General features: G+C 44.1%; 1 protein-coding gene across 1 annotated transcript in view; it reads left to right on the forward strand.

The window, feature by feature from the left end:
- LOC120909987 (zinc finger protein 629-like) overlaps positions 1 to 22201 on the forward strand; it is a 72687-nt gene that overhangs the window by 12803 nt on the left and 37683 nt on the right. Inside the window, exons 5-8 of the mRNA XM_040321802.1 lie at positions 7277 to 7498; positions 7864 to 7999; positions 12574 to 12770; positions 21856 to 21979. Coding sequence (XP_040177736.1) covers positions 7277 to 7498; positions 7864 to 7999; positions 12574 to 12770; positions 21856 to 21979 — 679 coding nt within the window. The remainder of the gene's footprint in view (positions 1 to 7276; positions 7499 to 7863; positions 8000 to 12573; positions 12771 to 21855; positions 21980 to 22201) is intronic.

Consider the following 22201-nt stretch of genomic DNA (forward strand, 5'->3'; position numbering starts at 1 on the left):
GCCCGCCGGGCACACGCACGGGAGTCGGGGCGAGCGGCGGCGCGCACGCGCCCCCTAGTGGCGGCTCAAAGAGCCGCCGTATAGCTACGGGCTCTCGCCCAGAAGAGCCGACCTGCCGCCGTATAATGACGGTGCGCGGTCGGCTAGTGGTTAACGGGTAAAAAAAAGAGCTATCTTGGTGAGAGAGTCAACAACTCCCAAGATAGAGGTCATTTCTTTTGAGGGAGGAAAATCAACCACAACGTTTATAGAAATTGACCCCCATGGTCTTGATGGAACAGGAAGTGGTTGAAGCAACCCCAATGTAGAAGATCGGGTGGCATTTTTCTGCACAGGTCAGGAACGAGGCCACATAGCTTTTAGCATCTTTCTTGTAACTGGACCACCAAAAGGAACATGATGAAAGTTCTTCTGTCTTAGAAACCCCAAAATGCCCAACAGGTCATGAAGGCTTCTAACCCAACCAGATTCAGGTTCATAAAGATGATGCCCTTGTGTCCAAAAGCCATCCTTATAATCAAGGTTAATGTCCTTAGGTGGATGATTGAGAAGTGGGTCATTTATACCCCTCTTATAGAAGATCTTAGACATTGAATGTTTTTTTGAGGCAAGATCGTACATTCAGAGTTGCTTTCCCGGGAGAGGCCCAGAGAACAGGCCTTGCCATTCCTTGACTGAGGGCGATACGAAATAACAGCACTGAACCCGGAGAAGAATAGGGTCCAACGTGCTTGTCTAGAACAGTGTTTCTCAGCTCCAGTGCTCGAGGCACCCCAACAGGTCATGTTTTCAGGATTTCCCTCAGCTGTGGTAATAACTAAGGCAGTCAAACTGATCAAATCACCTGTGCAATATACTGGAAAGCCTGAAAACATGACCTGCTGGGGAGCCTCGAGGACTGCAGTTGAGAAACTCTGGTCTAGAAGACATTCTCTTGACATAATAAATACTTTCTAAATTTTTTATGATCAGTGAGGACAGTTACAGGATGCTTAGCCCCTTTCCAGTAGATACCTCCATTTGGAAAATTCTTCCTTAATTGCTAGCGATCTCTTATTTCCTATAAGAGAAGAGAGAAAAACGGACATAGAAGGTGCAGCTTTTTCCAGTTCATTGAGAAAGAATAGCTCCCACAGCAGAACTTGAATCCTCAACTTCCATGATGAAAGGAAGTTTGGGATCCGGATGTACCAGTATTGGCGCAGAAGTAAGAAGGGTCTTTAGTTTATCGCCCCTCCTGTACGGAACCACACCATCCAAAGACCCCTTAGCTTTCCCATTCACTAGTTATAGCTCAGTGTAGGATAAAACATCAGACAGTTTATTAGAACCAGAATACAAGTCTTATATACAGTTAAAGAGGAGGTGACCAGAAACATAAATTAACATTAGAGGTAGACCGATATATCGGCTGATATTTGGGCATTTTTGATAAATCGTCATCGGCCGATTATTATCAAAATTAGGCCGATATTTTACACTGACCGCCGTTCCTCCTCCCGTCTCCACACTTAGCGGCTCTGACAGCATCAAGCGCTGCACTGGGTGTGAAACAAGTAACAGAGAGGAGAGAGGAGCTGTCGGCTCGATGTCGGGGGTGAGTGCGACCCAGCAGCTATATTACACCAGCCAATGGGATGGTATCTGGGCGGGCCGCTATGTGTATGTGGCCCCGCCCCATTTCTAAAGCAGCCCAATCATTGGCTGGTGTAATATAGCTGCTGGGTCCCGCCCACCCCCGTTATTGAGCTGACCGCTCCTCTCTCTCTCCTCTCTGTTAGTTTCACACAGTTAGTTACACTTGGCTTAGTGTGAAACCTGCCAGTGCAATCTGTCAGTGCTACTGCCAATCAGTGCCACCAGGCAGTGCCACTGCCAATCAGTGCCACCAGGCAGTGCCAATCAGTGCCATCTGTCAGTTCCAAACCAGTGCCAGCCAGTGCCACCTGCCAGTGCCATCTGTCAGTTCAAAACCAGTGCCACCTGCTAGTGCCAATCAGTGCCACCTGCCAGTGCCAATAGTGCCATCTGTCAGTTCCAAACCAGTGCCACCTGCCAGTGCCATCTGTACTGAGGACATCAAGTGTGTGCTAGAGTGACAGGTGTAAGCAGCAAGGAGTGGAGTGGGTGAGAAAAACCCATATCAGTCTACCTCCAGCCCTGAATCCAAAGTAACTCCACCTCAGGGATACAGCTCACAAAGAGCACCGTTCCCCCACATGCCAGGGCCCATGATCGCAAGGCAAGAGGCTAACATTCAGTCCCCTCCAAAAGCCTCTGTCCCGGGTGAGTCTGTCACAGTTTACTAAAGGCAACCTTTGTCTCGTGTAAATTTAAAAAGGGCGTCTTCGTCAACTGCATAATTGGAGGAAGTACCTTGGAGAAAGTTTTCCAACTTCTGTAAAAGTTGGCAAATTCCAGAAATCGTTGTATTTCCTTAAAGGGGTTGTAAAGACTTGTTTTTTATTTTCTAAATAGGTTCCTTTAAGCTAGTGCATTGTTGGTTCACTTACCTTTTCCTTCTAAATGTTTTTTTTTTCTTTGTCTGAATTTCTCACTTCCTGTTCCTCCTCAGTAAGCTTGCCCCCCATCATCCGAGCCGTTCTGGCTGCGTGCTCGCCCCCCTCCCTGGGGACTACATCTCCCCGCAGGATGCTAGAAAATAAAAAACGAACCTTTACAAGCCCTTTAACATTCCTAGGGGCAGGTCAATCCACCACTGTTTGGATCTTATTGGGATCCACGCTCACTCCTTCTGGAGAAATTATGTATCCAAAAAACGAGACCTGAATTCATTCAAACGCACATTTCTCCAGTTGGATGTAAAAGTAATTATTTCTTAGTCTTGTGAAGACAATGCCGACATGCTTGAGATGTTTCTCAGAGTTATCAGAAAAAATGAGAATAACATCCAGTCCAAGTTGTAGAGGCCTTCATAAAAGGATCTGACCTCCGCTGCCATATGCGAATTAGTATGAAGCTCCTGCTCTGAGGAGCCCATGGTTAGTCAGGCTGAAAAAAGACACAAGTCCATCAAGTTCAACCATAAGAAATAAAATAATAATAATATTGTACAATCACATATACCCAATTCTATACCCACAGTTGATCCAGAGGAAGGCAAAAAAAAAAAAAAAAAACAGCAAAGCATGATCCAATTTGCTACAGCAGGGGAAACAATTCCTTCCTGATCCCCCATGAGGCAATCGGATATTCCCCGGATCAACTTTACCTAGAAATGTCAGTACCCAGTTATATTATGTACATTTAGGAAAGAATCCAGGCCTTTCTTAAAGCACTTTACTGAGCTTTCCAGAACCACCTCTGGAGGGAGTCTGTTCCACATTTTCACAGCTCTTACAGTAAAGAAACCTTTCCGACGTAAAGAGTGCCCCCTTGTCCTAAAGTGAATAACTCAACACCAAGTTCACTATATGGACCCCTTATATATTTGTACATGTTGATTATATCCCCCCTTATTCTCCTCTTCTCAAGAGTGAATAAATTCAGTTCCTCTAATCTTTCCTCATAGCTGAGCTCCTCCATGCCTCTTATCAGTCTGGTTGCTCTTCTCTGCACTTTCTCCAGTTCCCCGATATCCTTCTTGAGAACTGGAGCCCAAAACTGAACAAGATATGGGGGATGTAGGTTTTTGTACGCAGACCTTGTAGCGCCCGCGCCAACAACGTACCCGGTTTGATAGGGAATTCGTACATTGCCCATGCCAGTTTTTGCTTCGTTTTGTGAAATAGGAGCGCGCGGAGCTCTTCACACACATTAAGAAGATCCTGATACGTGGTACGAACAAGGCTGGCCTTATGGGAGCACTCCAGACTATGCAGCCAAGCATAAAGCACTTACCTTTTCCTTCCATTTCCCTTCTAAATGTTTTTTTTTCTTTGTCTAAATTTCTCACTTCCTGTTCCTCCTCAGTAAGGTGTTCAGTAAGCTGTTCTAAATGACTTTCCACCACTCAGGTGATGGTGGAAAGCTTACTGAGGAGAAACAGGAAGTGAAAAATTCAAACAAAAAAATAAAACATTTAGAAGGGAAATGGAAGGAAAAGGTAAGTGAACCAACAATGCACTGACTTAAAGGAACCTATTTAGAAAATAAAAAACGAACCTTTACAACCCCTTTAAGATGGGCTCCTATTCTCATCAATGTACCCCGGACCACTGTCTTGAGAGCCTCCCAGACGACCAGAGGGGGGGGGGGGGGGGTGAATACAAATGCATCCCACACTTTTCACATATTTATTTGTAATCATTTTGGAAAACCATTTTCCTTCCACTTCACAATTATGTGCCACTTTGTGTTGATCTATCACATAAAATCTCAATAAAATACTTTTCTGTTTTTGGCTGTAACATGATAAAATGTGGGAAATTTCAAGGGGTATGAATACTTTTTCAAGGCACTGTGTATATATACTATGGGCCAGATTCAGAAACAGTTACGCCAGCGTATCAGTAGATACGCTGTCGTACCTCTGAATCTACGCCGTCGTAAATTTAAGCGTATTCTGGAAGCCAGATACGCTTAAATTAGGCTAAGATACGAGCGGCGTAAGTCTCCTATGCCGTCGTATCTTAGGGTGCATATTTACGCTGGCCGCTAGGTGGCGCTTCCGTTGAGTTCGGCGTAGGATATGCAAATGACTAGATACGCCGATTCACGAACGTACGTGCGCCCGTCGCAGTAAAGATACGCTGTTTACGTAAGGCGTTTTTTCCGGCGTAAAGTTATTCCAACAAATAGCTGGCCTAGCCAATGTTAAGTTTGGCCGTCGTTCCCGCGTCGAAATTTGAAAATTTTACGTCGTTTGTGTAAGTCGTCCATGAATGGGGCTGGACGTAATTTACGTTCACGTCAAAACCAATACGCCCTTGCGGCGTACTTTGGAGCAATGCACACTGGGATATGTACACGGACGGCGCATGCGCCGTTCATAAAAAACGTCAATCACGTCAGGTCACCAATCATTTACATAAAACACGCCCCCTCATCCTCATTTGAATTAGGCGCGCTTACGCCGGCCCTATTTACGCTACGCCGCCGTAACTTAGGAGGCAAGTGCTTTGTGAATACAGCACTTGCCTCTCTGACTTACGGCGGCGTAGCATAAATACGATACGATACGCCACCTGAAAGATGCACCGCCCTACTTGAATCTAGCTATATAGTATTATATATAGTGTGTGTGTGTGTTTTTTTTTAATAGCACTAAAATTAATTTTTTTTTTTTTTTATTGTTTTTTGGCTTGTACATGAGGATACAGATAAACAACAAAAAATAATAAATGTACAGAAAATGTAAATGTGCCGAGTTTTAATCTATGAATGAAGACTGGAGTATTTATGAATGAAGGCTGCAGTATTTATGAATGAAGGCTGGAGTATTTAAATTCTCCACAAGATGGTGATCTCACTCCTGAGCGTGGAACGCAAAGAAGGAAGTGATGTCATGTACGGACAGGAAGTGATGTAGGGTAAAAGACAGGAAGTTCCAGAGGAGAGCTGACTTGTTAGGAAATAGCGTACAGTCATTACTGGATCTTAAGGTACATTTATTTTATCACTTATAAACAGGGCTTTTTTTCAGGGGGAACTTGGGGGAACTCGGTTCCACCACCTCTGGCTCAGACCCTTTGGTGCCTACTCACCACAATCACTTGTAAACACAGTCTGGTTTCTGTGTTTACAAGTGACAGCTTTGTAACCCCCTGAACTCTGCACTCTGTATGTAACGCAATTCTGGTATTTAATGCCCCTTTAAGACCCTTCTACTGTTTGTGAAATCTGAACGGGTCGTGGTTGAGTTCCTACACCTATTTTCTGAGAAAAAAAGCTCTGCTTATAAACTACAGGTACATATATTATGTTTTCAATTTACGCAGTGCTTTACATAAATATGTATATTGTACACTCACATCAGTCCCTAACTCACATTCATACACATACCAGACTAACCAGACTCCACTGACCAGACTAACCAGACCACTGAGACCAGACTACACTGACGAGACTCCACTGACCACTGACCACACTCCACTGACGAGACTCCACTGACGAGACTCCACTGACGAGACTCCACTGACGAGACTCCACTGACCACACTACACTGACCACACTACACTGACCACTGACCAGACTCCACTGACCAGACTCCACTGACCACACTACACTGACCACACTACACTGTCCACTGACCAGACTCCACTGACCAGACTCCACTGACCAGACTCCACTGACCAGACTAACCAGACTCCACTAACCACTGACCAGACTCCACTGACCAGACTACACTAACCACTGACCAGACTCCACTGACCAGACTACACTAACCACTGACCAGACTCCACTGACCAGACTAACCAGACTCCACTGACCAGACTAACCAGACTCCACTGACCAGACTAACCAGACTCCACTGACCAGACTCCACTGACCACTGAGACCAGACTCCACTGACCAGACTCCACTGACCAGACTCCACTGACCAGACTCCACTGACCAGACTCCACTGACCACACTACACTGACCAGACTACACTGACCAGACTACACTGACCAGACTCCACTGACCACACTACACTGACCACACTACACTGTCCACTGACCAGACTCCACTGACCAGACTAACCAGACTCCACTGACCAGACTACACTAACCACTGACCAGACTCCACTGACCAGACTAACCAGACTCCACTGACCAGACTAACCAGACTCCACTGACCAGACTAACCAGACTCCACTGACCACTGAGACCAGACTACACTGACCACTGACCAGACTACACTGACCACTGACCAGACTACACTGACCACTGACCAGACTACACTGACCAGACTACACTGACCACTGAGACCAGACTCGGTGTCCAATGTGAGGGGTGTACTCACTTTTGTGAGATACTGTATATGATGATCTTTTTTTTTTTTTTTTCTTTCTTTATTGAATCAAAGGACCATAATAAACATTTCTATGTTCTATGTAATTTATTGTTCCATTTTGCACATATATTCTATCATCTGTGGGGTTTAGGATGAGGAACTGAAAGACATCAAAGCCGAGACTAAAGAAGAAGAAGAAATGTTGATGAGTGGAGATCAGCAGTATATGGGAGAGGGAGGTCCTCTGTATTCCCAGAATTCCATACAGGAAGATCACACCATCTCACAAAGAGTTAAGTAGAAAACTAATAATTAACAGATGATACTAACAATTTGATGAATGTTGTTACCGCTAATCTCACATTTATTACATATTCAGGATGTAAACCAGAACGATTGTAATAATGCTGATAAAGAAGAGATAAAGGAGGAGGATGAGGAGGTGAATGTTATGGGGGAGTTTTCAAAAGGACACAAGGACCTTTTCAAGGCCGTTGTGATGGAGCCATTCAGTGACACAAACCCACCAGAAAGATGTCCCCGTCCTCTGTATTCTCGGGATTCCACACAGGAAGATCACACCATCCCCCACCATCATCAGGTAGGTGGGACCGAACAACTAAAATGTAAAAAATATTTTTAAACACATTCTTCAAAGTAACTTATTGTTCCTTTTTATAAATGTATTCTGTCATCTTTGGGGTTTAGGGTGAAGAATTGAAAGACATCAAAGTTGAGATTAAAAAGGAAGAAGAAGAGACGTTGGTGAGTGGAGATCAGCAGTCTATGGAGGAGGGAAGTCTTCAGTATTCCCGGGATTCCACACCGGAAGATCAAAGCATCCCTCACCATCATCAGGTAGAAAGAACTGAGCTATAGAACTCAAACGTTATTCTAAACTATGAAATAACTTTCTTATAGATATTTTTTTAATATTGAACTTAATTTTTTTGTTTTGGGGTTCAGGATAAATTAGGAAAAGACATCAAACTTGAGGTTAAAAAGGAAGAAGAAGAGACGTTGGTGAGTGGAGATCAGCAGTCTATGGAGGAGATAACCATGAAAAGTGACCAGGAGGAATCTTCTCTTTATATCAGCAGAAGTAAGTAATAATCACTGAATGCAGAAATGTTCACATTTTCCTTTTTTCTTCTATGAGTATAAAAGATGAAATTAAATAATTGCAATGTGAAGATACTGTACACACCATATGAAAGGTCCATCTCCATTCCTCAATATAATGTCATGTTCCTAACAAATGAGGAGGAGATACTGTACACCGTATGAAAGGTCCATCTCCGTTCCTCAATATAACGTCATGTTCCCAACAAATGAGGAGGAGATAATGTACACCATATTGTCAGGAATTGGTAAGACCAGACTGTGTGGACTGCACAGATAGAACCAAAATGAATATAAACGTTTATTAAGATAAGTGATAACAATATATAAACACCTCCAATACAAACAGTGAACCAACCAACCAAACAGTGACCCACAAACAACAAATAACTATATACAAATGTAAACGTAGCCAGGCCAGGGTCATCAACGGGAGATCATTAGATGGGGACAGGGAACAAACGGGACAGGGAGATGATGGATCAGGCTACAGAGTAAAGATAAAGGTAACAGCAACACAGGAGGGACAGGTCAGGGCTAGAGATGAGCCGAACACCCCCCGGTTTGGTTTGCATCATTACCTTTGAACGGACGAACGCTCGCGCAAACTTTAGAACCCCATTAAAGTCTATGGGACTCGAACATTCCAAATCAAAAGTGCTAATTTTAAAGGTTAATATGCAAGTTATTGTCCTAAAAATGGTTTGGGGACCCAGCTCCTGCCCCAGGGAACATGTATCAATGCAAAAAAAAGCTTTAAGAACGGCCGTTTTTTTCGGGAGCAGTCATTTTAATGATGCTTAAAGTGAAAAACAAAAGTGAAATATTCCTTTAAATATCGTAGCTGCTGGGTGTCTATAGTATGCCTGTGAAGTGGCACGTGTTTCCCGTGTTTAGAACTGTCCCTGCACAAAATGAAATTTCTATAGGAAAAAATAGTAATTTAAAACTGCTTGCAGCTTTAATGTAATGTCTGGTCCCGGCAATATGGATGAAAATCATTGAGAAAAACGGCAATTGTAATTACATGCCCCTATTGAACAGGGGCAGAAAAATTGGGACTTAGGCACTGGTTCCACAACACAGCAACCCCTCACAGATACTCTAGTTGGAGCGCAGGAATGAGCCCTGCTGCAAAGTATTGCATCAAAAATTGTAATTACATGCCCCTAGGCAGGGACAGGGATAGAAAAATTGGGCCTTAGTCACTGGTGGCGGTGCCCAGAACCAAAAATCTTCTTACAAGCTATCAGCATGATCATTGAGAAGGAAGAGGATAGTCACTCAGCATAACAGGATAGTCACTCAGCCTCAGCATAGGCAGTCTTGAAGGGATCTGACGTTTCAAAAAAAAAAATTATTCAGTTACATCAGCATCAGGTGCTTGGTAGCTGCTGGTGATCCAAGACTGATTAATTTTTATGAAGGTCAGTCGATCAACTGAGTCGTGGACAGGCGCACCCTGTGATCGGTTACAAAGCATCCAGAGATAGGAAACATCCCTGTCCATGTATGCTGGACCATGAGTCAACACTACTGTACCTTGTCCTGCATCCTTCCCAGCTGCCAGCAGAGTCAGCTAATGCACCGTGAAAGATAGGTAACGTCCCTGTCCATGCCTGCTGGACCTTGAGTCAGCAGTAATATGCAACTTACTGCTGACCGCCCTGTCTAGCGAGGCCAAGACATTGCCTTCCACATGCCGGTAGAGAGCCGGAATCGCCTTCCGTGAGAAAAAGGGGCGTTTGGGAACCTGCCACTGAGGTACCGCACCTTCCACAAACTCACGGAAGGGGGCAGAGTCTACCAACTAAAAAGGCAGCAGTTGAAGTGATAGCAATTTAGCCAAGCTAGCATTTAACCGCTGGGCATGTGGATGGCTAAGAGTGAACTTCTTTCGGAGCTGCAGCAGCTGGGGGGAAATTTGCCTGGTACAATCTGACGTCGGTGTACCGATAGCAGATTGCCCGCAAGTACTAAGTTGTGACACACCTAATTCTACATCTTCATTCCTCTCAGTGCAGGCTTCAGAGAGGACTGAAGGTATAGTGGGGTTGGAGATCCCAGCTGATGAGGAGCAAGGAGAGGTGCGCTTTGTTCTTTGGTGTGGGTCTTTTAGGTACGCTTGCCAACGAACTGCATGGCAGGTCGACATATGTCTGGTCAAGGATGTGGTGCCCGAGCGGGAGATGTTTTGGCCACGCGAGATACGCTTGAGACATATGTTGCAAATAGCAGTGGTGCGATCTGATGCACTCGTCTCAAAAAAGGCCCACAACAAAGAACTTTTGGAATAACGCGGAGAGACAGCAGCGCCTTGCAAATGCGGAGCTCTGCGGTGTGATGCAGTCGGTGTGCTGCCCTTAAGCTGGCCCCTGGAGGGCATCCTGCCTCGTTGGAGATGTGCCTCCTCCTCCTCTCTCCTATCAGGCACCCACGTGGAGTCAGTGACCTCATCATCCCCTCCCTCCTCATCACTGGAGAAAACCTGGCAGTATGCTGCAGCTGGGGGAACATGACTGCCAGATTGCTGTGCTTCTTGGGCACCCCCTCTCTCTGGGCTCAAATTACTGCCTTCCTCTAGCTGGGTACCATCATCGGAGCCTTCTAAACGCTGCACATCCTACCTGCAGCATGTACCCAACACTGTGGTCAAACAGTTTGGGGGACTCCTAAGGAGAACATGGTGGGGCTAGGGAAGGAGTGACTGATGCCATTGAGCAGTTGGCAGCTGCTTTGCCAGACAAAGTACCCTGAGCCTGGGTGAGAGAGGATGAGGACGGCTTGTTCATCCACTCTACCAAGTCTTCCGCATGTTGAAGCTCAACACGGCCAGCTGCCAAAAAAAAGGACGAGCGTGTCCCATGTGCTGATGAGGATGCACCATCTCCACGACCAGCACTGTTGCCTCTAGACGCAGAGCCTGCTTGCCCTCTTTTATCGGCTCTTGACTGTCTGCCTCTCCTTGTTGTCCTTCCAGACATACTAATGGCCTGCAGGGAGATGTAGCTGCACAAAGCTGGGATGTGTATATATATACTGATTTTACTGCAGCTAGCAGAATAAACTGCCTGCCTGTAGTAATATTAGTAAGAGAACACCAGCAATTGTCATTAGTTAGCTTTAGTTGCACACTGTGCAAAGGACACAGTACACTAACTGAAAACACTTGCAGCTCCCTGCCTGTGGTATCAGTATGAGAACACCAGCAATTGTAGTCAGGTAAGCTTTAGGTGCACACTGTGCAAAGGAAACTAAATCAAAATGCTGCAGGTCCCTGCCTGTATTTGTATGAGAACATTAGCAATTGTATTCAGGTAAGCTTTAGGCGCACACTGTGCAAAGGACACTAAATCAAAATATTGGAGGTCCCTGCCTGTATTTGTATGAGAACACCAGCAATTGTATTCAGGTAGCTTTAGGTGCACACTGTGCAAAGGACACAGTACACTAAGTGAAAATACTTCAGCTAGCCTAATCACCTGCCTGCCTGTCAGTATAATAGGAAGAGCATACAGGAACGGATCTAGCTAAACTGAATACAGTGTATAAATATATATACACAACACCTGGGATGCATATATCTCTATCTCTACACGCTGTAACTGCAGCTAACTGACTCGTCTGCCTGCTCTATCTAACTTAAATGAAATTACACTGTTTCTCTCTCTCTCTCTATCTCTCAGCATGCCGGAACACACTACACAAGGCCGACTACCAGGCGGCCTTATATAGTGTGGGGCGTGTACTAAATCCCCTGTGATTGGCCAAAGCATGCGGATCATAGTGCATGCTTGGCCAATCATCAGCCAGCAATGCACTGCGATGACGCAGTGAATTATGGGCCGTGACGCGCCACTCGAATTTGGCGCGAACGCCCCGTAACGTTCGAAATTCAACAAATGATCGAACATACGATGTTCGAGTCGAACATGGGTTCGACTCGAACTCGAAGCTCATCCCTAGTCAAGGCCCAATGAGAGATACAAAGGCAACTTGTGTGTGTGAGTTGCCAGGTATTTACACATATCTTTTGCTATCAGGCTCAAGTGATGCCTGACCGCAGGAGATAAAGTCAGCTCCACACTGCCAGAAATCACCCGCTGATGGCCACCGGTACTACGACCCACGGATCCAACAGTGCCACCATTAGGTGAAACCCTTTACTGTAGGTCCTGGATGTTAGAAGACACCTGCTGGTGGACACCGGTATTACCATCCATAGAACCGACAGCGCCGCCAACGGGTGAACCCTTTCCTGACACATATGAAAGGTCCATCTCCATTCCTCAATATAACGTCATGTTCCCAACAAATGAGGAGGAGATACTGTACACCATATGAAAGGTCCTTCTCCATTCCTCAATATAACGTCATGTTCCCAACAAATGAGAAGGAGATGATGTATCTTTATCTGGTTTGTATTGATATTTTATGTTATGATTGCCCCCAATTCCAGAGATACTGTAGAGTGTTAGGCCAACATACTGTATATGACTTCTGAATGAAAGGAATGAAGAATTCTAATAACATTTAAACATTGATATCCAACAGGAGGACACTATGTCCTGAGTAACGTATCTTCAGAATATAAAGAAAAAGAAAATCCCACCACACAACGTTCTCCAGGAGAAAATCCCACCACACAACATTCTCCAGGAGGAAATCCCACCACACAACGTTCTCCAGGAGAAAATCCCACCACACAACGTTCTCCAGGAGAAAATCCCACCACACAACGTTCTCCAGGAGTGACTCGCATTACACAAATAATACATCATAGAACTTATCATATAGAGAGATCCTGGGATTTCTCTGATCCTGAGGATTCTTCTGATGATCCACATACTATTATTTTTGAATCTCACAGTACAGATAAATCAACAGATCCATCTAATCCCGAGGAATCTTCCTTGAACCATGAAGGATCTCACACAGGAGAACCTTCCTTGTCATCTACAGTGTGTGGGAATTCTTCCAAAGAAACCAGAGAGCCTCTTACACACCAGAAAAGTCGTAAGAGGAGTGTGCGTACTTTCTCATGTCCAGAGTGCGGGAGATGTTTTAATGGGAAAACAAACTTTCTCAGTCACCAGAGAATTCACACTGGCGAGCGTCCATTCCCGTGTTCGCACTGTGGTAAAGGCTTCAGTCGGAAAGGAAGCCTTCTCGTACACCAGAGAGTTCACACAGGCGAGCGTTCTTTCCCATGTTCAGAGTGCGACAAACGTTTTATTCACAAAGTAAACCTTCTTAATCACCAAAAAATTCACACGGGTGAGCGTCCCTTTTCATGTACAGAGTGCGGGAAAAATTTTATTCAGAAAGGAGAACTTATTAATCACCAAAGAATTCACACGGGTGAGCGTCCCTTTTCATGTTCAGAGTGCGGGAAAGGTTTTATTCATCAAGGAAAACTTATTTATCACCAAAGAATTCACACGGGTGAGCGTCCGTTCTCGTGTTCGCACTGTGGTAAAGGTTTCACTCAGAGAGGAAACCTTCTATTACATCAGAGAACTCACACAGGTGAGCGTCCTTTTTCATGTTCAGAGTGCGGGAAATGTTTTACTCAAAAAGGAGAACTTATTAATCACCAAAGAATTCACACGGGTGAGCGTCCCTTTTCATGTTCAGAGTGCGGGAAATGTTTTATTCATAAAGGGAAACTTGTTAATCACCAAAGAATTCACACCGGCGAACGCCCTTTTTCATGTTCAGAGTGTGGGAAATGTTTTAGCGAAAAAGGAAACCTTCTTATACACCAGAGAATTCACACGGGCAAACGTCTATATTCGTGTTCAGAGTGCGGGAAAACTTTTGTTCAGAAAAGAGGACTTCTTCGACACCAGAGAGTTCACACGGATGAACAAAGGAAACCTTCTCCAACACTTGAAAATTCACACGGGTGAGCGTCCTTATTATTGTGTAGAATGCAGGAAATCTTTCCCTCAGATAGATACAATTTCTTATACACCAGAGAAGTCACACAGAGGAGCGTCCTTATGCATGTTCAGAGTGTGGGAAATGCTTCAGTCAAAAAAGTGCCCTTGATCGACACCAGGGAATTCACATGGACTAACCACCTTTTTTATGTTTAGACAGACCAATGGGGAGTGTGAGATCGTGTGTCCTTCCTTATAGTCAGAATGTATAAAATGTTTCTGTTAAAGAAAATCACTTATTGGATCCCAGAATATTCATAAAGACTAATAAAGTGTTTGTGTTCATATTGGCTTATTTGGAGGCATGGCCAAAGTACATTGTACTATGATGTCATAGTTATAGATCTGCAGGGATTGAATTATAGTAATACGATCCTCTAAACAATGCTAACTTGGTCCCGCACTCACACAGTCCCCACCATAGAGTACGACAACCCATGGACCATACTTTTTATTGGTTGCTATTAGCCAATATACTGTACATCTTTTTTGCTTTACTGAAGGAACTAACTTTTTATTGGACCGACTAAAGTATAATTATTTTTAAATTGGATTTTTCTTTTATTTCAGCTATGCAAGATTTAATTTAGATTATTTATTTTGTTTCAATAATGTAATCCGATTTTCTAGAATAAACAAGAAAGCTCTACTCTACAATATTCTGCTCTGAGTCATTTTCTACACATGAACATAATTTTTAGATTATGGGTGAATGGAATGTGCTTAATTTGTAGAGAGTCTTCCATTGGTGTTATATTGGTGAGATGTGAGAGTCTAGAAGGTCCAGTTCCAGAGAGCCCAGGAGGTCCAGTTCCAGAGGATCCATTAGGTCCAGACCCAGAGGATCCAGAAGGTCCCATTACAGAGAACCCAGGAGATCCATTTCTAGAGAGTGCAGAATGACCAGTTCCAGAGGATCCAGAAGGAGGTTCCATTTAAAAAAAACCTGGAGATCCATTTCCAGAGAGTCCAGAAGGTCCCATAACAGAGAGTCCAGAAGGTCCAGTTCCAGAGAGTCCAGAAGGTCCAGTTCCAGAGAGTCCAGAGGGTCCAGTTCCAAAGGATCTAGAACATGGATGCTCAACCTGTGGCTCTCCAGCTGTTTCAGAACTACAATTCCCATGAGGCATTGCAAGCTACTGACTGTTACAAGCATGACTCCCAAAGGCAGAGGCATGATGGGACTTGAAGAGTTCTGCAACAGCTGGAGAGCCACAGGTTGAGCACCCATGATCTAGAAGGTCCAGTTCAGAGATTTCAGAAGGTCCAGTTCCAGAGGATTCATGAGGATCAATTTCATAGAGTCCAAAAGGTCCAGTTCCAAAGAGTCCAAAAGGTCCAATTGTAGAGAGTCCAGAATTTTGAAATAAACTGTTCTCCTCTGTTAGACACTACACCACCAGGCATTCATGGAGTTTAAAAATTTCCCAAGACATCACTTCCGCAGTTGGTTTAGCAGTGGGTACCCCTTAACAGGTAAAAAAAAAGAGCTATCCTAGTGAGAGAGTCAACAACTCCCAAGATAGAGGTCATTTCTTTTGAGGGAGGAAAATCGACCACAAAGTTTATAGAAATTGACCCCCATGGTCTTGATGGAACAGGAAGTGGTTGAAGCAACTCCAATGTAGAAGATCGGGTGGCATTTTTCTGCACAGGTCAGGAACGAGGCCACATAGCTTTTAGCATCTTTCTTGTAACTGGACCACCAAAAGGAAAATGATGAAAGTTCTTCTGTCTTAGAAACCCCAAAATGTCATGAACCAACCTGAAGGCTTCTAACCCAAGCAGATTCAGGTTCATAAAGATGATGCCCTTGAGTCCAAAAGCCATTGTTATAATCAAGGTTAATGTCCTTAGGTGGATGATTGAGAAGTGGGTAATTTATACCCACCTTATAGAAGATTTAAAAAGATCTTAGACATTAAAAGATATTTTGAGGCAAGATCGTACATTCAGAGTTGCTTTCCGGGAGAGGCCCAGAGAACAGGCCTTGCCTGGGGGCGATACGAAATAACATCACTGAACCCGGAGAAAAAAAGGGTCCAACGTGCTTATCTAGAACAGTGTTTCTCAGCTCCAGTCCTCAAGGCACCCCAACAGGTCATGTTTTCAGGATTTCCCTCAGCTGTGGTAATTACTCAGTCAAACTGATCAAATCACCTGTGCAATATAATGGAAAGCCTAAAAACATGACTTGCTGGGGAGCCTCGAGGACTGCAGTTGAGAAACACTGGTCTAGAAGACATTCTCTTGACATAATAAATACTTTGGGAGGTAAAATACAATCACCGCAAAAAAAGTGCTCATGGATGGCACCTTACCGCAGGGTGTTGACCACTTTAGCTAAAAAGAGGTCAAATAAGCATTTATGATAACCACAGATTCCAGAAGAGGCTCTTGAGGTCTCGATTAGCATAATCCACATCACATGAAGTAAATCAGAAGAGAGAAAAAAAATCGCCATTTACACAGCTCTTACAGTGAAGAAACGTTTCCGTCTTTGGAGGTGAAATCTCTTTTCCTCTAGACGTAAAGAGTGCCCCCTTGTCCTCAGTGTTGACCGTAAAGTGAATAACTCAACACCAAGTTCACTATATGGACCCCTTATATATTTGTATATGGAGATTATATCTCCCCTTAATCTCCTCTTCTCCAGAGAGAATAAATTCAGATCTTTCCTCATAGCTGAGCTCCTCCATGCCTCTTATCAGTCTGGTTGCTCTTCTCTGCACTTTCTCCAGTTCTCCGATATCCTTCTTGAGAACTGGAGCCCAAAACTGAACAAGATATGGGGGATGTAGGTTTTTGTACGCAGACCTTGTAGCGCCCGCGCCAACAACGTACCCGGTTTGTTAGGGAATTCGTACATTGCCCATGCCAGTTTTTGCTTCGTTTTTTTAAATAGGAGCGTGCGGAGCTCTTCACATACATTAAGAAGATCCTGATACATGGTACGAACAAGGCTGGCCTTATGGGAGCACTCCAGACTATGCAGCCGAGCATAAAGTTCTCTCCCTCTTAAAGGGGTTGTAAAGGTTAGTTTTTTATTTTCTAAATAGGTTCCTTTAAGCTCGTGCATTGTTGGTTCACTTACCTTTTCCTTCCATTTCCCTTCTAAATGATTTTTTTCTTTGTTTTCTCTGTCTGAATTTCTCACTTCCTGTTCCTCCTCAGTAAGGTGTTCAGTAAGCTGTTCTAAATGACTTTCCACCACTCAGGTGATGGTGGAAAGCTTACTGAGGAGAAACAGGAAGTGAGAAATTCAAACAAAAAAATAAAAAATTTAGAAGGGAAATGGAAGGAAAAGGTAAGTGAACCAACAATGCACTGACTTAAAGGCACCTATTTAGAGAATAAAAAACGAACCTTTACAACCCCTTTAAGATGGGCTCCTATTCTGAGCAATGCACCCCGGGCCACTGTCTTGAGAGCCTCCCAGACGACCAGACTTTTTCAAGGCACTGTGTATATATACTACTGTATTATATATAGTGTGTGTGCGTGTTTGTGTGTGTGTGTGTTTTTAATAGCACTAAAATGAAAATAATTATTTTTTTAATATTGTTTTTTGGCTTGTACATGAGGATAAAGATAAACAACAAAAAATAATAAATGTACAGAAAATGTGCCGAGTTTTAATCTATGAATAAAGACTGCAGTATTTCAATTCTCCACAAGATGGTGATCTCACTCCTGAGCGTGGAACGCAAAGAAGGAAGTGATGTCATGTACAGACAGGAAGTGATGTAGGGCAAAAGACAGGAAGTTCCAGAGGAGAGGTGACTTGTTAGGAAATAGTGTACAGTCATTACTGGATCTTAAGGTACATTTATTTTTAAAACGTATAAACTAGAGGTACATATATTATGTTTTCAATTTACGCAGTGCTTTACATAAGTATTTATATTGTACACTCACATCAGTCTCTGCCCCCAAGGAGCTTACAATCTAAGGTCCCTAGCTCACATTCATACACACACATACTAGGGGCAATTTAGATCGGAGCCAATAAGCTACCAGCATATCATTGGAGTGTTGGAGGAAAGCGGAGTATAGAGAGGAGGGAGAGCACATCCCGTTCCTCCACCGGGCTCTCTCCCCCTTTGTGTTGTTATCTGTACTTTTTAGGAACAAGTGAAAGCCGTCCAAGACACCCGCCTGCATCCTACCAACTGATGAAGTCAGCAGTTGCTAAGGGCAGGTCGGGCGGCTGCAAAACTTTCAGATTTGCCGGTGTTCTGTCGGATATTGTCCCTGCTGTGGAGAAGTGCCCGGGACGAACCGCGCATGCTAGAAGTGGGATTTAGAAAGGGGCGTTTGTGTTTAGCAGGGGGAGATTGGTGCTAGGATGGGGGATTTCGCAGGTGGGGTATTTATACTGGATGGGGTATTTTTGGGGGGGGAGGGGTTGTGCTAGCAGGGGGGATGGGGGGAGTTACAAGCTACTGACCACTTAACTCTATTTTACAAACTACATTTTCAAGCTTTTTCACACCGGGGGGCAGTGCAGTACGATTTGTGAATTCACTTATTTTTCCGCACCTCACAAAAATGCGTTGCACACAGACACCATTAATTCCTAAAGGCACCCCCACTCATCCATCTGATGCATGTTTGTTTGCGATCACTCAAACCAGGGCTCGACAAATCCCGGTCGCCAGGTCGCCATGGCGACTAGAAATAGGGTCCTGGCGACTTGGCTTGGAAGGGGGGCAATTAGAACCCCCAAACATTATATATATTTTTTTTCATCCTAACACCCTAGAGAATAAAATGGCGATCGTTGCAATACTTTCTGTCACGCCGTATTTGCGCAGCGGTCTTACAAGCGCACTTTTTTGGGAAAAAAATACACTTTTTTTAAATAAAAAAATAAGACAACAGTAAAGTTATCCCCATTTGTTTTAATATTATGAAAGATAATGTTACGCTGATTAAATTCATACCCAACATGTTGCGCTTCAAAATTGCGTCCGCTCGTGGAATGCCGACAAACTTTTACCCTTTAAAATCTTCATAGGCGACGTTTAAAAAAATCTACAGGTTGCATGTTTTGAGTTACAGAGAAGGACTAGGGCTAGAATTATTGCTCTCGCTCTAACGATCACGGCGATACCTCACATGTGTGGTTTGAACACTGTTTACATATGCGGGCGCTACTCACGTATGTGTTCGCTTCTGCGCGCAAGCTCGTCGGGACGGGGCGCGTTTTCTGGCTCCTAACTTTTTTAGCTGGCTCCTAGATTCCAAGCAAATTTGTCATACCCTGACTTAAACGCATGATACCGCAGTACCGTGTAGTTTGGTGGGGCTCAATTTACAAATCATGCCAGCATGTTTTTTGGTGTGTTTCACGAGCATAGCGCAGCCTAATGAAAAGCGCTCGGGGTCGGACGCACCTCCTTGTGTCAGCGAGCCCTCAGACTGTTGTATCCCGGAGATCGTGCGCAATTCTAAAGGGTGCCTTGACTACCAAAAGGTTGAAAAGCCCTGATCTATATCACTGGGGGAAGTGATTGATGGTGGATAGACATCATGGGACATTTTTTTAAGTGTGGCAGATGGTTGCTACTAGTTACTAACATCCACCATATAGTTATTTTGAGGGGACAGCAAATTTACACTGTTATACAAGCTGTACACTCACTACTTGTAGCAAAGTGTCATTTCTGCAGTGTTATCACATGAAAATATTTACAAAAATGTGAGGGGTGTACTCACTTTTGTGAGATACTGTACATGAGGATCTTCTTTTTTTTTTAATTTCTTTATTGAATCAAAGTACCATAATAAACATTTCTACGTTCTATGTAATTTACTGTTCCATTTTGCACATATATTCTATCATCTGTGGGGTTTAGGATGAGGAACTGAAAGACATGAAAGCCGAGATTAAAGAAGAAGAAGAGATGTTGAGGAGTGGAGATCAGCAGTCTATGGGAGAGGGAGGTCCTCTGTATTCCCAGAATTCCATACAGGAAGATCACACCATCTCACAAAGAGTTAAGTAGAAAACTAATAATTAACGGATGATACTAACAATTTGATGAAGGTTGTTACCGCTAATCTCACATTTATTAAATATTCAGGATGTAAACCAGAACGATTGTAATAATGCTGTTAAAGAAGAGATAAAGGAGGAGGATGAGGAAGTGAATGTTATGGGGGAGTTTTCAAAAGGACACAAGGACCTTTTCAAGGACGTTGTGATGGAGCCATTCAGTGACACAAACCCACCAGAGAGATCTCCCCGTCCTGTGTATTCCCCGGATTCCACACAGGAAGGTCACACCATCCCTCACCATCATCAGGTAGGTGGGAGTGAGCAACTAAAATTTTAAAATAATTCTAAACTATGAGACCACATTCTTCAAAGTAACTTATTGTTCCTTTTTATAAATGTATTCTGTCATCTTTGGGGTTTAGGATGAAGAATTGAAAGATATCAAAGTTGAGATTAAAGAGGAAGAAGAAGAGACGCTGGTGAGTGGAGATCAGCAGTCTATGGAGGGGGGAAGTCTTCAGTATTCCCGGGATTCCACACCGGAAGATCAAAGCATCCCTCACCATCATCAGGTAGAAAGAACTGAGCTATAGAACTCAAACGTTATTCTAAACTATGAGATAACTTTCTTATAGATATTTTTTTAATATTGAACCTAATTATTTTTATTTTGGGGTTCAGGATAAATTAGGAAAAGACATGAAAGTTGAGGTTAAAAGGGAAGAAGAAGAGACGTTGGTGAGTGGAGATCAGCAGTCTATGGAGGAGATGACCATGAAAAGTGACCAGGAGGAATCTTCTCTTTGTATCAGCAGAAGTAAGTAATAATCACTGAATGCAGAAATGTTCACATTTTACTTTGTCTTCAATGAGTATAAAAGATGAAATTAAATAATTGCAATGTGAAGATACTGTACATTAGGGGTGCAACGGATCAAAAAACTCACAGTTCGGATCGTTTCAAGGATCAGGAGTCACGGATCGGATCATATTTCGGATCGGCAAAAAAAAAAAAAAAATCTCCCCCACTGTAATATACACATCTCCCCCCCCCCCCCACTGTAATATACACATCTCCCCCCCCCACTGTTCACCCCCCCCACCAACTATAGTACCCCCTCGGTGCAGACCCCCCTCCTCTCAGGGCAAGAGACCCCCCCTCCTCTCAGGGCAAGAGATCCCCCCTCCTCTCAGGGCAAGAGATCCCCCCCTCCTCTCAGGGCAAGAGATCCCCCCTCCTCTCAGGGCAAGAGACCCCCCCCTCGGGCAGTACAGACACTTCCAGCGTGTGTCCCACGAGTGCGGGCTCCTCCTCTGTGGGTGTAAACAGAGGAGGGCCGCCGCCGGGTGTACCAAGATGGCCGCGGCTCCGGAGCTAGGCCGAAGCCGCGGCCTTTCCTAATGTTATTCCTGCGACTCCGGAGCTAGGCCGAAGCCGCGGCCTTTCCTAGCGTTATGGCCGCGGTTCTGGAGGTAGGCCGAAGCCGCGGCCATAACGTTAGGAAAGGCCGCGGCTTTGGCCTAGCTCCGGAGCCACGGCAATCTGCGCATCACAGTGTGTTCCAATCCGAAGGGGGTGACCCGTTTGGATCAACTGTGATCCGTTGCACCCCTACTGTACATCATATGAAAGGTCCATCTCCATTCCTCAATATAACATCATGTTCCCAACAAATGAGGAGGAGATGATGTATCTTTATCTGGTTTGTATTGATATTTTATGTTATGATTGCCCTCAATTCCAGAGATACTGTAGAGTGTTAGACCAACATACTGTATATGACTTTTGAATGAAAGGAATGAAGAATTCTAATAACATTTAAACATTGATATCCAACAGGAGGACACTATGACCTGAATAACGTATCTTCAGAATGTAAAGCAGAAGAAAATCCCACCACACAATGTTCTCCAGGAGAAAATCCCACCACACAACGTTCTCCAGGAGAAAATCCCACCACGCTACGTTCTCCAGGAGAAAATCCCACCACACAACGTTCTCCAGGAGGAAATCCCACCACACAACGTTCTCCAGGAGGAAATCCCACCACACAACGTTCTCCAGGAGGAAATTCCACCACACAACGTTCTCCAGGAGTGAATCACATTACACAAATAATACATCATAGAACTCATCATATGGAGAGATCCTGGGATTTCTCTGATCCTGAGGATTCTTCTGAGGATCCACATACTATTATTTTTGAATCTCACAGTACAGATAAATCAACAG

The sequence above is a fragment of the Rana temporaria genome, chromosome 8 (assembly GCF_905171775.1).
Source record: "Rana temporaria chromosome 8, aRanTem1.1, whole genome shotgun sequence".
In the NCBI taxonomy this organism is placed as follows: domain Eukaryota; kingdom Metazoa; phylum Chordata; class Amphibia; order Anura; family Ranidae; genus Rana; species Rana temporaria.